Raw genomic sequence first — 15,056 nt, forward strand, 5'->3', positions numbered from 1 at the left:
ACTGAGGTTCTTTGGCTCTGGCCATTTAGCACTTACTAAACTAGTAATATTTCAAAATAGAGAAAAGAGGCTCACCAGTAAAACAGTCAATGTTGGTGAAGCTTCATATTTTATTAAAATATCACTGCTGATGCATTTTGATTTTCTGACATTGACAGCTTGGATGATGGGCCTTTTTTAAATAACCAAAGCATATTTATAATGTTGATAACCCAGTTTTTCTCTTTTGAACATGAGATTAAGTCAGTGAGATTTCTACTGTAAGAGATCAAGCTTCACATAGATATTTGTAGATTCAAACCTGCCGCTGCATCATCACCAGAAATACTTCAAACAGGAAGAGGAGGCTCTGACCTACATTGTGGTTTAACTGTATGTCAGTCTGATGCTCAGACAGTCAGCAGCAAAACATCATGGAGGATACAGCTCTCTGCATCAGACTGAGTGAGTACTGAGTCTGTCTATCAACCTTCCCTCCATTCATCTTTACAGCTGGTACATATTATATCAGCTCTCTTCATTTGTCTCTCCAGTATTGGGTGTGTTGGTCCTGCCGGTTGCACAAGTTCACCACAGTTACTTTGCTCAGAAAGCTGGTGAGTTGGATACACTTAATGTGTATTGTATTTATGTATTCAGTCTTTGGTTAGTTATGACTTACATTATGGATTTACACATTGTGTGTAGCACCATTCACTAACTGGAATAATCTATATCATATGCACCATACCACTATTATACCATGCTGTGTAATATTCTATATATTGTATCCTCAATTGCCATGCTATATGCAAATTCATGCATCATGAGATGAAATAAGTATTTGATTATACTGAAAAGCATGAATATGGAGGATTGTTTTTAAATTGCTTTTATTACTGATATGTCACATTGTGTCCTTTATACATACCTTAGAAACAGACCATTAAAAAAAATTCTACTGTCAAAAGTGACCAAGAATACAGTTTCTGTCCTACAAGAACAAAATGCAGTAACTACATTTGGTGGAAATTGAGTTAAGAATCTGACTTTGTGACATTTGTTTTACCATATAAAACATATTATGCCAAAGAAAAATGTGTAATTTTGTGTATGTAAAATTATCAGGAAGTATAAAACAGGAAAAAAAAGAAAAACTGCACTGGCTGCGCTCCAGCTAGTTAATGCTAGTCGGAGAGCAGAGACAGCTAGCCTTAGCTAAAGCTCATTTACACTCTTTCCAAACTGTTCCTGAAATTAAAAATAATCTGTTTTTATGCTTCAATATCTTAGTAATTGAGTTTTTTATATATTACATCAAAAATAAAGCTGTAAACCAAATCATGAGGAAAAAAGAGTAACGCCAGATAAATTGGTCCTGCTAAGAGCTAACTAGCCTAGTTTAAATTGTCCTAACAATGTGTGTCATGTTTGATTTTATGATTTTATTCTGTTTTGTTGGGGAAGTTAACTGTTTCTGTACTTGCTGTTGTCAGCTTTTGTAACGCAGTATAGTCCCGTTATAGTGACATTACATTGTAATAACAGTTCGAACATGTTTAAATATACTGTATGTCTAGTTTTGTTAATGGTGAATGGGTAATTTGGATAATAATTGAATTATTTTCTTTTTCTGTGTCTCAGATGCAGCTTTTCCTCGTATTGTTCCAGACAGACTGCAGTTCATTGAATATGAGACAGTCTCTGTACATTGTGAGGAGAATGATGGCTTCACTAGATGGAGAGTGAAGACGAAGCTCAACAAAATCAATCTAACAAACTCTGACTGCAACACATCAGCTCCATCCTGCACCATTAATCCTACCTTTGAAAGACACAGTGGAGAATACTGGTGTGAAGATGAAGAGGGAGAAAAAAGTGATGCTGTAAATATCTCTGTCACTGGTATGCTTAGCAAATAAAAAATCTATTTACAGATTATTGGACACAGTTACACAGTAAGTTCAAATCGTTTTGGAAAAGGTCTCAATAATAGAATATTTTGATATAAATCAAAATGCTGCTTGTAATATTTCCCGCACAATATACACACAATACAGAAAATTACACAAATTAAATTTTCTTTTAATTTCTGTAAATTACAGATAAAAATGCAGTTAGTGATTCAATATATAATACATTGTACATTATCATTATTATTATCATTACATTATCACTATTACTAGTAGTAGTAGTATTGTCATAAATTAGTTTTAACTAAATGTGTAAATATAAATATAAATGTACAATATAGTGAATCACTAAACAAAAAATTTAAAAATATATTTTTTCTAATGTTTTCTGTTATCTGTTATTTTCTGTAACTATATATATATATACAATGTTTAACATCAAATATGTCTTTATGATGTTGTTCAGCTGGTTCTGTGATCCTGGGGAGTCCTGCCCATCCTGTGTCAGAGGGAGATGATGTGATTCTGTATTGTAAAAACAAGAAAACTCAGACACAACACATAGCAGATTTCTACAAAGATGGTTCCCGTCTCGGGACCGGGTATACGGCCAACATGACCATCCTAAATGTTTCCAAGTCTGATGAAGGACTCTACAAGTGCAGCATCTCTGAAGCTGGAGAATCACCAGAGAGCTGGCTGAAGATTTCAAAACAAAGTAACAATGATTTGTTCTTTTTTTGTGTGTTTTTCTCTCCAGGTTCAAGATGTGAATCATAATTTTGAAGCATGCTTAATATCTTCTTTCCAGCATCTTATGAAAAGACCACCAACAGTCCCCAAAGTCCCAACAGTCCCCAAAGTCCCCACAGTCGCTCCCCTCACCTCCTCACTCTGCTGTTGACCATTGTCGGTGCTTTATTGGTGGCTCTGCTGTGGTTGGTGGTTGGACTACTTCTCTGTAGGAAACACAAAGGTACAAAAAACAAAATTTCAATAACCTACTTCATCATGATGTTTTTTTAAGTTTTTTAAAGTAATGTAAATGATACATGTGCATAATTAATTAAGTAAAAACAAATAAATACTATATTGCTGTTCCAAGGTGATACATTTGAAACCCACTTACACTATACTAGACCAGAATATTTTCCAATATCTGTTTGCAGAAGATAGTGTTTCCTTTCATATATATACACAGGTGATAATTTGATCCTCTCAGTCATAAACCATATGAAAAACCACAGACTAACACAAAGGGCCCCTTAATATGTTTATTTAGCTATCTACACACAACAAGTTGTAGGTTTGACAGAGTCACTATGAGATGGAAAGTTAAAAATGCATTGAACATGAACACACAGAACAGTTTAAAATTATCTACAGCTGTATGATATGAAACTGATGTTGCATGAAGGTCATCCTCTTTTCACCTTTAACAGTCTTGAGTGTTTCACAACTGTCACACCGGCCGCTTCTGATTAGTTTATTGCTTCATTCATTCTTCCATTCATGCCATTTTTCTCTGTCACAAATTCTGATGTCATTCCACATCCAGCCACTTCCTCCTGCCCTGCAGTAATTCCTGTTTTCCAGCCAGTCCCATGATCTGTCTGTCCCTCCTACTTATACACACCTTTCCTTCCCATTCCCTCAGCACTGCCCCAGCATACAGTATATACCAGCCCCTTTCCTTCAGCACTTTGCCAGATTGTCTTATGAACTGTCTAGTCATAGCGCCCAGCATTCATTCCTGTTATCTGTCAGCCTCTCCTTATTCCTGCCTGCCTGTCCACCCCTGTCAAATACCACGTCGTTCAGAGAAATAAGTTATTTTTTTCCCCCAAACAGATCCAGATGTGTCCAGAGCAGACACCAAGCCACTGCTACCAGAAGAGAGGGATTTCTATTCTGTAGTCATCTACAGGTGAGACTGAAGCTGATGCAACATCTCTTTCCTCTAAAACTGCAGCCCATGTTCTTGCGCTCAACCAAGTTACAACAACAACTTGAGTATAACCACTGTCCAACCCAATAGCCAGAACAAAACGTTGGCATTGTACATTTCTGCAAACCACAGAAAAGTTGAATATATATGTTTCAACATGTGTAATATGTATCATATCAACATTTCTACAAACGTAGCATATTAAATAAAATAAAAAATAAATTAAAAAACGACTGCAAATGTCTCACTAAAAACACCCACCCGCTTTTGTCAGTTGAAACAGGAAGTGGGCATTGGTTTCGAGGTGGTCTTGAACCGTGTTCTCTGCTGATTTCCAACTTTCTGCCTAGAAACTTACTAACCGTCCACTGATCCCTCCTCAGTCAGCTCATATAGATCGCATGTGAACTACGTCACTTTAGAAAAGTTGAGATGATACTTATTGTAGAAATGTTGATATGATACGTATGAAACGTAGATATTCAACATTTCTGTGGTTTGCAGAAACGTACAATGCCAACGTTTTATTCTAGTGACCAGGCTGCACGGTCACAGGAGAGAAAATGAAAAGAAGCACTCCACTAGAAAATGCTGCTACTTGATTATTCAAAGATGATTATTAGCCACTATTATCTTATAACATTTTACACAATTGTCTTTATGATCTACTTTACTGTAGGTTGACTTGATGACCTTCCTACCTACCATATTCATGGTGCTGTTTCATGTGCAGTGAACTTGAAATGCGTGATCTATTGTGAAGTCTTACTTAGAGAAGTCATGTAGATTAGTCAATTTAGCTCCTTCCATTTTTTTAAACTTTTTTAAAAACCTTAATGTAAATAAATATTAACATATATTAGTTAATAATTGTTTGCTTATTGTTTGTGTTTTACAGGCCACTGACTGAAGGACTGAGGAGACGGCCTGTTCAGAGCTCTACTTGTGTATTTTCAACCTGTTCTCAACCCAGGTTGTCAAATACTGCCGCTTTGTATTTGAGGAGGTCATACAGTCACACTCAGTGATTTAACAATATTTTTAAATCTGTAAAAATGTAAAAAAATAAAATAAAATAAATAAATAATAATAATAATAATAATAACATAAAGAGAGAAAAGGAAAGAATTAACCACAGTACATCTGTTTGGTTTATTCATACATTAATATTAAACCATAAATTGACAAGTTATGTAAATTGTACAAACTTTTTAAGCTCTTATTGGTTGTATCATTTTATAGACCATTATGTTCTCCAGTGCATAGTACAAAACCTGCTCTATCACTTTTATTCTGCTAAATGAGATACATTTCCTTTTCATAGAGTTTTCACCAGTAACTTTACTTCAACTGAAAAGAAAAATCCACCCTCACACACTTTTAACACTCACAAAAATTTAATAAAAAGAATACTGATAAACAATACCAATAACAATAATTAGGCCTAACACTATCTGTTTCACAGTCCATGTCTTTGTTTAGTCACGTGTCTCAAACATTGCTTGCAAGAAATCACATCTGGACATTTCCACCAGTTGCATAACATCAAATCTTTAGTTCTCTAAAACTAAAACAGTTAAAGTCAGGTTTTAGTGTCAGAGTGAAGGAACGAGGTCTTTCAAAAGAAGCGCCACAATCACAAAGGGACAGACAGAAATTACACCTACAGTTGATTAAGTTGTTAAACATTGTGGGAAATGTAAAAGAATCTACCAATTTTTTATTATCTTTTTTTTTTAAGAAAAACCAAAGAAGCCCCAGTCAAGTCAGGCTGAGTCCAAAAACTGGAAAGACTGCACAGGGTGGATTTTTCTTTTAAGAAATATTTTGGCAAAATGACCAAAGTTCAGTCAATTTGATATCTTTTTTACATGTTCTCCCTTGTACTTGTGCTCTAAAGAAAAGCATTGAGTAAGTTTCTCATGAAGCTCTGCTTATGTTGTATCTTTGTGACACATTGATGGTTCATACATGTTTCTATGCAGTGTCACAAACACTCACTGAATAAGGAAATGTTTGTATTTTTACTGCTATAAGAACAGAAACAGTATAATAAAGTAAGCATAATTTCAACTCTGTTCAGACTATAGAGTTTATCAGAAATAACAGCAATTTATGTACATTTATGGACACTGTAAAACATTCATAATCACAGGCAGTTGACCTTTTGTTAGCATTTTTAAAAAGGTCGTTGTGGTTTATCTGAGGACGTTTGCTCAGTCACAACATCAGTGTCTATTTTTAACAGTGAGCAGTTTATTCGAGTGAAACAGTTAAACCAACATGTCGTCTGTTCACACGTCTGAAGAGGCTGTTCACAAGAACAGAGCTGCTGCTGCAGATTATAAATACACTCACTGTGGTCAACTATGAAAATGATGCTGTGACATCGGTTTGAGCTGAAGCAGATACACTAAGTTTACACCACGTATAGTGCAACACAGTAAACCACTGACATACTACACAAGCTCTCTTTGGGACCCGGTCACATGAGAGACTTCACACCACATGACGATCATTTACAAATCTGTTTAGGCAACATGAATTCAACTTAAGTAAATTTTGAAAAATAATTTGCATTAGAATTTCTCTTTCTGTTATGACTGCACCCTGAACTCTACAGTTCTCTCTATGGCCTCTTCACATGCTGTATCCTTCTGCTGTCAGAGTTGAGAGATTCCTCAGGATGAAGTTATTTCTAAATTTTTTTTAGCCTTTACTATGGTGACAGTAGAGCAAGTAGATGGGAAACGGAGGGTAGAGGGAGAAATGGGGGTAGATCTTAACCAACAGGCATCTTAACCAACAGGCTACCAGGAGTAGCCTTAAAGTTTGATACATTAAGATAATACTCAAGGCTGCACATTAAAGAAACACTGACTGTACAGTATCAAACTTTGGCTGGTAAGTTTGTGATGTTGGGGGGACTCTTACATTCAAACACTGTACTTGGATTATTACAGTGTCTTGCCTGTCAGACTAGAAGATAATACCAATAAAGTGGAATCAGTGTAAACTGAACTGTTTCAGTATTCAGACTGGTTGAAGGATTGTTTGTCTTCAGTGAAATAACTGTACCAAGACTGACCCTGGAACTTCAAAAGATCTAATTTAGAAAATGTTCAATCTAAACCACTGTGTCAGTCAAATTTGTATTAATTGTGTTAAATTGATGTATTTCTGTTAACTAGATGAATTCTCCTTCTAATATTCTGTTGGTGTTGTATGTTTGTAGTCATATACTATATGTTTTATTTAGTGTAACAGTGTTTGGTTGTGATGTGATTGATATTCATCTTTTTGGCTACTTGAAGGAGAATTTTTCTCACACACTGGTAAAAATCAAGCAGGGCAGGAAATACAGCATCCTTCCTTATGTTATTTCACCATCAAATAAATAAAAACAAACAAGGCAAGTGGATGAGTTTTTTTCAAGCATTTTTTCCCTTCTTTTAATGGTTATCTTTATATATGGCACTTGCATTATTATTCATTATATAATATCTATTGACACTGATGATACCTTTCTTTGCTTTTGAAGCTTAAGTGGTACTTTTAATTTTATAAGCTCTGTCATTCTGAAAAGACATGTTTAAAAACGGTTAGATCTTTCAAATAAAAGCAAATCAACACAGTGATACCAACTGCTCAACAAGGAAATCCAGGTTACTTCAAGGAACATTCATAGTGTAATGCTGACCCCTAGAGACCAATTATTCTTAATGCCAAACTATATAAATACCCTATAATATTGTAATACTATTGTTATTATGATGCGACTATGCAGATACATTTGCATTGAATAATATTTAATGACGAATTAATATTATTAGTAATAAGTTAAGTTAGTAAGATTAATAAGTCCTCCTCACATGATTGATGATGTAGGTGTGACCTTGATTACTACGGCTAGAATCGGGCACATCAGAGCATTGCAGCATTATAAGAATGATGAAAAGCAGTGTAAGAGCAGCACTGAGCAACATGAACAGCATCGGACATTAAAAATGAATATAGTTCAATTAATTACAAGAACAAACAGAACAGTCAAGCCCATATTAAAGATACCCTGTGGAGTTTTGATCACTAGTAGTTCTATGGAGCAGAGTTTTTAGGAGAGGATTGGGATTGGAGGTGGTATCACACATAGAAGTGTAGGAAACACACAATTAGTTTTGGTGAGAAACACTGAATGTAAACAGAACTGTTGTATGTTTACGAGAAACCTCCACAGAACATTAATTTGCATTTTACTGGTAAAAACCAAAGGATTTATTTTATTTTATTTCTTTTTGATCAATTTATTTGATCAATTTATTCTTTTTCACACAACAGCCAAAAACAACAAGCGCAACAATATATAAGGAGACTAAAAACAGTGATGGGAGTATCCTACATTTCCAATGAGACAATACAACCATCAGTGAAGGAATATGAAAAATTATATTATTATAATATTATACAGTATCTTCAAAACAAGCAGCACCACTGTATTCAACACTTGTATGCAATACAAAAAACAAGTACCTGTTTTATACTATAGAGTTAAATGTTATGATTGTATCTCTTGTTCTTGGTGATTATACTCTTAAACTAGAGAGTTCGGTTCACATCTTTCTTTACATTCAGCTTCAGATTATTTTTCTTCACATGGTTCTCTGCTTCCTTCTACTTCTGTTGTTCAAATAATCTGCTCTGTCTTTTCTAATAGCTTCTCTGTGTTCAGGGCAAGTTTCTCAAGCACTGTCAGTCTGTCATTCAGGCTCCATTGGTACTCCAATATTAATTCTTTTAGCTTAATATATTCTGGTCGACTAGTGAAACTCTTATCCTTATTCTCTGTTATTTCTTTCTCCAATAACTTAAACTTTTTTTCTTTCTCTTCCAACAGTTTCTCTATCTCTTCCTTTTGAAGTTTGAGTTCATCTTTCTGTTCCTTCAGTGTATCAACCATTCCACTCTCTGCCAGGAGCTGCTGTTTTTCTCTTTGTGTCTTGCTTTCTGTTAACAAATAGAAAAAGGAAACTGTTAAATTATATGTGTTTGTTTTATGCAATGTTGCTTTTGAAAACAGAGGTGTTGATATTGAACAGGACAGATACACACAACTGAAACATGACAGTGAAATTAAAACACTAAATTACTAACGTTATGGCACACACATACATAATACAAAAGCATTCTATTACAAACCATTTTAAAAATGGATTTACAGTGTGTACATATATATATATATATATATATATATATATATATATATATAAACACACACACACACACACACACACATATATATGTATATATATATATATATATGTATATATATGTGTGTGTGTGTGTGTATATATATATATATATATATATATATATTCAGTGCATCCACTGAATATGTATGATATTATGTTGAATTTTAGAAAACTAGACAGAGTACAGAATTAATTAATAAACTTGTGACTTACTGGTTTTGTTTTGCCTCCATTTCCACACAGCAAAGACAACTGCAAGAACACACATGAAGCAAGCAAACAAGCTGATGGTGATACAAGCAACAGAACTACGTGGAGCAATGAAGAAATCATCTGAAAAACAGAAAACATTACAAAATTTATATAAGATTTGACCTCACCTCTAAAACGATGACCACGTCATAATTTTAGGAATAATTCCTACCTGGAACAATAATGTGTGTCTCTCTGGTCTGGTTGATGTTGTTCTGTTGGACTCTACAGGTGAAGTTGTTGTTGTGTCTCTTCTCTACAGTCACTCTGCTGCTGACAGTATAGAAGTCATCAGGACCTCTGACTGTCTCTGTAGGTCCAGCAGAGAGGAGGTTTCCCTCACCGTCCAACCAAAACAGCTCAGGCTGTGGATACCAGCCTTTAGACTCACACTGTAACACCACTCTGCTGCTAGATGTGTCAATCCCTGCTAAGCTGATGACAGGAGAGGAGGCAGTCCCTGATGAGCAATCAGAGACATTTAAAGTGTATTTTAAAATTATTTTGCTTGTTATTAAAGCTTTTCATGATCTTGCACCATCTTCCATGTTTCACATGCTCACAGTGTATGAACCAGTACGGCTCCAAAAAAAAAATACATGTCAAATACCATTGCATAGGTCTGTTACATCACTATCTCAGTCTCTCTCCTCTGCTCTACTGTTACATCTATCAGCAGGTCTCAGCGAGAGGAGTCACATCCACCTGCTACATGATACACATTTCCTAATTTGGACATCACTCCTGGAGTTGGGGGTGTTCCCCAGAGATAAAGCTGAACTACTGACACAAGCAAAGTGCTCTAAAGGGACTTTCCATAACCTGTTGTTCCTCTTCTCCTTTCCACAAAGTTAGGTTGTAAAAAATAGACAATAAATTGAAAAGTGCAAAGCAAGAATCACCTTTGAAGTTCTTCTCTACATGTTACACACTGTGCTGTCTCTGTGTTATGGGTGAATAAATAGGTAGAGGTCTGTCTGCAATGAGGCAATGAGTAAAGTTTTAGCTCAGTAGTCAGAGCAGTTGTCTATGAATTGGTTGACCTCCTTCATAAGTTTACTCATGAACACTTATTGTAACATTTTAATTTTCTAAAATTTAAAGTGTAATGAAAATAAAACCAGGATTATTATGCATCTTTCTAGTTTTATTCAAATACAAATAATTTTGCTGCCTCAACAAATATAGATACAAATACAAATACTGGGCTCTCTGCACATCCCTAATATATGTATGTATATTTTCACTCCATTTTATTATTATTGTTATTATAGCTTTTAAAACTATTTAATTTAATTACATTTTCATATTTTTTATTTCTTGTGTGCATTAGTCTCAAATTGTGTTCGGTCTTATCGGCTTGTCAGTCAAGTGTCTGTGAAGCACTTTGAATTGCACTTACCTGAATGAAAGGTGCTGTACATTTAAAGTTTGATTGATTGATTGAGTAGATTGAGGGCCTAATTCAATGTAACATACATTATGCACTATGTTACATCATGATATGTTATACTATGTGATATTGAGTGTCCATATACTCCTTAAAGGAGTATGGAGGAGTTAAAGTTTTCAAACAAAAGTTATGTTTACATTCGGTGTTATCAACCAGAACACATTGTGTGTATCCTTTGGCTCTATCAAATGTGTTGAACACATTTCCTTTCTCATAAAGCACTTGCAAAACCAATTTTTTTTAAAGTATTATAAATCTTGCATTGTTTATTTCCATTACATCCTTGTTAACTAACTCTTCTAACTAAACTCTTCTTCTTCTCTGTCTTTAATGGCACATTGCTGCATTTCTTGGTGCATTACAGTCACCTGTAGATTAACAGTGAACACTAGCAGGACTCTGTATCATGTCATCTGCATGCACATTTGTATCTTCATGTGTATGCATGAGACAAACGAAACAGGGACCCACCACAAGAGGTCAGAAACTCCACAGGGAAACTTTAAGTTGCGAGTATATTTTGGAAAACCTTGTGAAATGCATGATTTAGTTTTTGATACTAAAGGTTACATTTTCCTCTGATTCTTTTTCAACACCCTTGGCTGAAGTCAAAGAATGCATTCAGAAAACCCAGCACCAGTAGAGTTGCTGTTGTAGTAGAGGACTGTGTACTGATTCATGTGAAAAACAATAACTGTGAATATATAAATCATGCAGTAGTTTTGGACAATTGCACACTTACCAACAACAAGCTGAACAGTAGAGTCTTTATTCAAATCTGGAAAGTAGCATCTGTATTTTCCATTATCAGAGAGTTTCACTTTGGAGAGTTTTAGTGAAATGTCTCCGTGTTTCAATTTCTCAACGGACAGTGATGTTCTTCCCTCGTAGGATGGATGCTGATTAATCTGGAGGTCTTGACCTTCATGCAACACGTGGACAAACCTGGGGTTCAGGTCGGGTCTCGCCCACTCTAGAGTCATACCAACAGCATCCGTAGCCGGCTTCAGATGGCATGGCAAAATGATGTCATCGCCAACTGTTGCTATTACTGGCTGAGATGGACCAATCACCTGAGACAGACCTGAAGAGAAACATCCTGCAGTCAGACTCCAACCAGTCTAAACTGTTTCATATCTATAAGGTTTAATATTCACCATGACAAATATGAAGTGTCTCTCATGTCTTCTGTATGTCTTCATTCACTTGATTGCATCAGTTTACGCTATTGGTGTTGCCAACCGGGACAGGTGAGAACCAACAACCTGATATTAATCAACATTCTCAATAGGTAGTATAAGTATAGAAAGTATCTTCAACCACAACCACATGCACCAGTTTTGTTGTCTTGCCACACTATACAAATAGACCGTACAGTATGAGGTGATTCATTGAAATCTTTTACCTTTTAAACACACACTAGGTTATTTCTGTTGTATGTGTATGTAAGTTACCTTCATAGCAGTCTGTTAGGAGAAGCAGGACAACAGCATGATGGAAAACTGAAACACTGAAGGCAGTGAGTCCAGATTTAGACAGCCTCTCCTTCAGGTGAAGCATCATGGAGTTCTGTAAAATAATTTAAAGAAACCAGCTATAAAATCTTAAATCCTGAAGACAATACTAACTAGACTGACTGTTAAAGTGGAGACATCCGGTCCAGTCTGGTGCAGAACCTGCATGGATGGAACTAACTTCCTGATGGTCTTAAATGTGCAACAACTTCCAAATCTAAATTTAAACCTCTCCTGTTCTCCTTTGCTTATTTGTTTCCTTCCTCAGTCTGGGACATTGAATCACTGCACTGAAACTGTATTCTGTACTCTTTCTGTCTGTTTTTCTTTTATTCTGCTTTACTGGAAATAGTTTGACTTTCTTTGTTGTGTTTTTAAATTTTGTTTGAATTGAAATGCCACTGTGTTTGAAATGTAATACAAAAAGAAGAAAATAAATTTTAAAAATGTAAACAAATTACACTAAATCACAAGCGTATAGCCAAACAGTTGACTATACCATTCCTCAGGAGTCCATCTTGTGTAGTCTAGTGCAAATATTTGTGTAGTTGTCTCTCCCATTGAAGGAGAGTAATTATACACACATCGTGTAGCCTACGTGTGAAGCTATCGGGAAAACAGCATTGATGAAAAAAGGTAACGCTTGCTCACTTGCTCAAAGCCACAAAAGTTTCATGACAACATTTTGATCCTACTTGGATCTTCATCAGGTCAAAATGTTTTTGAAAAATTGAGAACACACCCATTTTTATACATCATGCACACTAATAGGCTGATAAGCTCTATGACGGCAGGTATACCTAACCTATTCAAACATTTTCAGACAATGCCTGTAACCGTTGGTAATTTCTTTCTAAAGACAAGTCCACACTCTGCTGCAGCAAAGCAGGTAAAACATTAACAAGCTGAACAATCATTCCACTGTGACCTGTTTACAATATCCAGCAATAAAATGCCAATTTATTACTATTGCTTGAATAACTTTCATACTCTACATGAACATGAAGCAACCAATGTTTTAGAAATAGACACTGCTGTTTTTTTCAGAATGGAGGAAATATTTGAAGTCCAGTTGGAAATAGAAAGTCTCCATAATATAAGAATTTTTTTCAATTACATTTTCTCCAAAGAGTAAAATGTTATATTGGTAACATGGGTACTAAGTTACATTGCAGTCCAGAAGATTACAAACATGTCAACTGATTGTTAAACACAGTTTGTTATATATTAAAATACATCTTTTACATCACTACAATTTTGACTCTTAGCTTATCAAACACATCAAGAAACACAGACAATCATTGATTGTGACGGCAGACCTGCTTTTACCGCAGACCATTATGAAATTATTATTAAAATCCTTAAAATAAAAAGTAATTGTAATTCACAATGTACAAGAATTATGAGATAAGAATTGAATTTTCAGAATCTCATACCTTTTGTGTTCCTCAACGACTGCCTCACCACACGGAAGTAGCTGCATGTTCAAAGTCCGTATTTAAAGTGCTTTATTGTGTAGAGACATAAGGTGTGTCAACTTTGTGATTTCCCGTCAGTCTTCTGCAAACATAAAATCCATGTTTAGCCAGATGAAAAGTATTAGCATGGCCCTTAACTCCTAACTGCCCCACTGGAGCTGCTTATTGGCTAATAGATCAGCAGTTTCCAGGTGTGCATGTAGGTAACCGTGAGTGTTGTTTGCTTTCAGTGAAGTTTCCTTAAATAACTAAGAGAGAACTTTTACTTATCCCTAGTGCTATAGACTTGTAAATATTCCCTGGTTTTTAGATATCTGTCTCTGCCTTCTCACTGAACAGAAATTGAATGTTATTTGCAGTGCTTGGAGCATTAGAAATTTTAAAATATCAGTGTCAATGTGCCTTAGAACAATGATCCAGTCACTCTGAACTATCCACAGACCTCACTGTCAACAAAATTTTAGCCAGTTAACACTGATTTTACTCTATAAGTTAACATAACTCCCTGTAAGATGTGTGTTAGTACAATATAATTATATCCTGCTTCTAGTCCTCTAGTTAGAGAGGAAACAATTCTACTGGATTGTGTTTTTTTGTTTTGTTGGGGGTTTTTTTTGGTCCCTGAATTTCCAAAGTTGAGCAGTGGTGAATTGTTATCTGAAAATACTTCAAATACAATACTGAATGCATTTTTCTATCTATTTTCTTTTCTAACCCTGTATCTACAGATATGTACCTATAACTTATAACTAAATGGTATATTTATTCAAACACCTAAACCCAAAATCATCACAGATAACAAAACATTACACTGATGGGATAAAACTAAGAATACTTTTTTTTATTAAACATGAAATTATTAACAATGAAAGTAAAATGTAGTTATACTGTCAATAGAAATGTGGTATTTTATTTAGTTGGACATTTAAAGCACATTAATGTGACGCCAGAGACTATCATTGCATCTCAGGTTAAGGTTAGCAGTTTTGTTTAAAGGAGTACTCCACAGATTTAGCATTGCACTCCTATAACACTGTCAGACTCACAATGGACAGTTTTATTTAAAATAAGAATCATCTTTTTTATTCCACACATTCTTCTTCCTTGTTAAGACCTGGAGCCTACATTACCCACAATGCAACTCAACAATCACTGGTCTGTACAGAAACGGGTGTGTTATTTTAGTAGCGGCTTAAGTTGCCTGGAGCTGTTAGACTCCAGCAGATATGAGGAGCTACAGAGGTCTGGTAACATCACTTCCTTCTAACTCCAA

General features: G+C 35.2%; 2 protein-coding genes across 2 annotated transcripts; one reads left to right on the forward strand and one right to left on the reverse strand.

Moving 5' to 3' along the window:
* The first annotated feature begins 326 nt into the window (after positions 1-326).
* Positions 327-4,868, forward strand: LOC122974446 (putative high affinity immunoglobulin gamma Fc receptor IC). Its single transcript, XM_044342478.1, has 7 exons — positions 327-444; positions 534-596; positions 1,624-1,884; positions 2,359-2,610; positions 2,704-2,868; positions 3,750-3,819; positions 4,739-4,868. Exons 1-7 carry the CDS (start codon positions 414-416, stop codon positions 4,866-4,868), a joined length of 972 nt encoding a protein of 323 aa, XP_044198413.1. The 5' UTR covers positions 327-413.
* Positions 4,869-8,139: 3,271 nt separating this feature from the next.
* On the reverse strand, positions 8,140-14,022 carry LOC122974155 (butyrophilin subfamily 3 member A2-like). Its single transcript, XM_044342089.1, has 6 exons — positions 13,742-14,022; positions 12,246-12,360; positions 11,534-11,875; positions 9,511-9,798; positions 9,300-9,419; positions 8,140-8,841 (listed from the first exon to the last, which is right to left on the reverse strand). Exons 2-6 carry the CDS (start codon positions 12,352-12,354, stop codon positions 8,522-8,524), a joined length of 1,179 nt encoding a protein of 392 aa, XP_044198024.1. The 5' UTR covers positions 12,355-12,360; positions 13,742-14,022; the 3' UTR covers positions 8,140-8,521.
* Between the last annotated feature and the right edge of the window lie 1,034 nt (positions 14,023-15,056).

This window comes from Thunnus albacares, chromosome 22 (assembly GCF_914725855.1).
Source record: "Thunnus albacares chromosome 22, fThuAlb1.1, whole genome shotgun sequence".
In the NCBI taxonomy this organism is placed as follows: Eukaryota; Metazoa; Chordata; class Actinopteri; order Scombriformes; family Scombridae; genus Thunnus; species Thunnus albacares.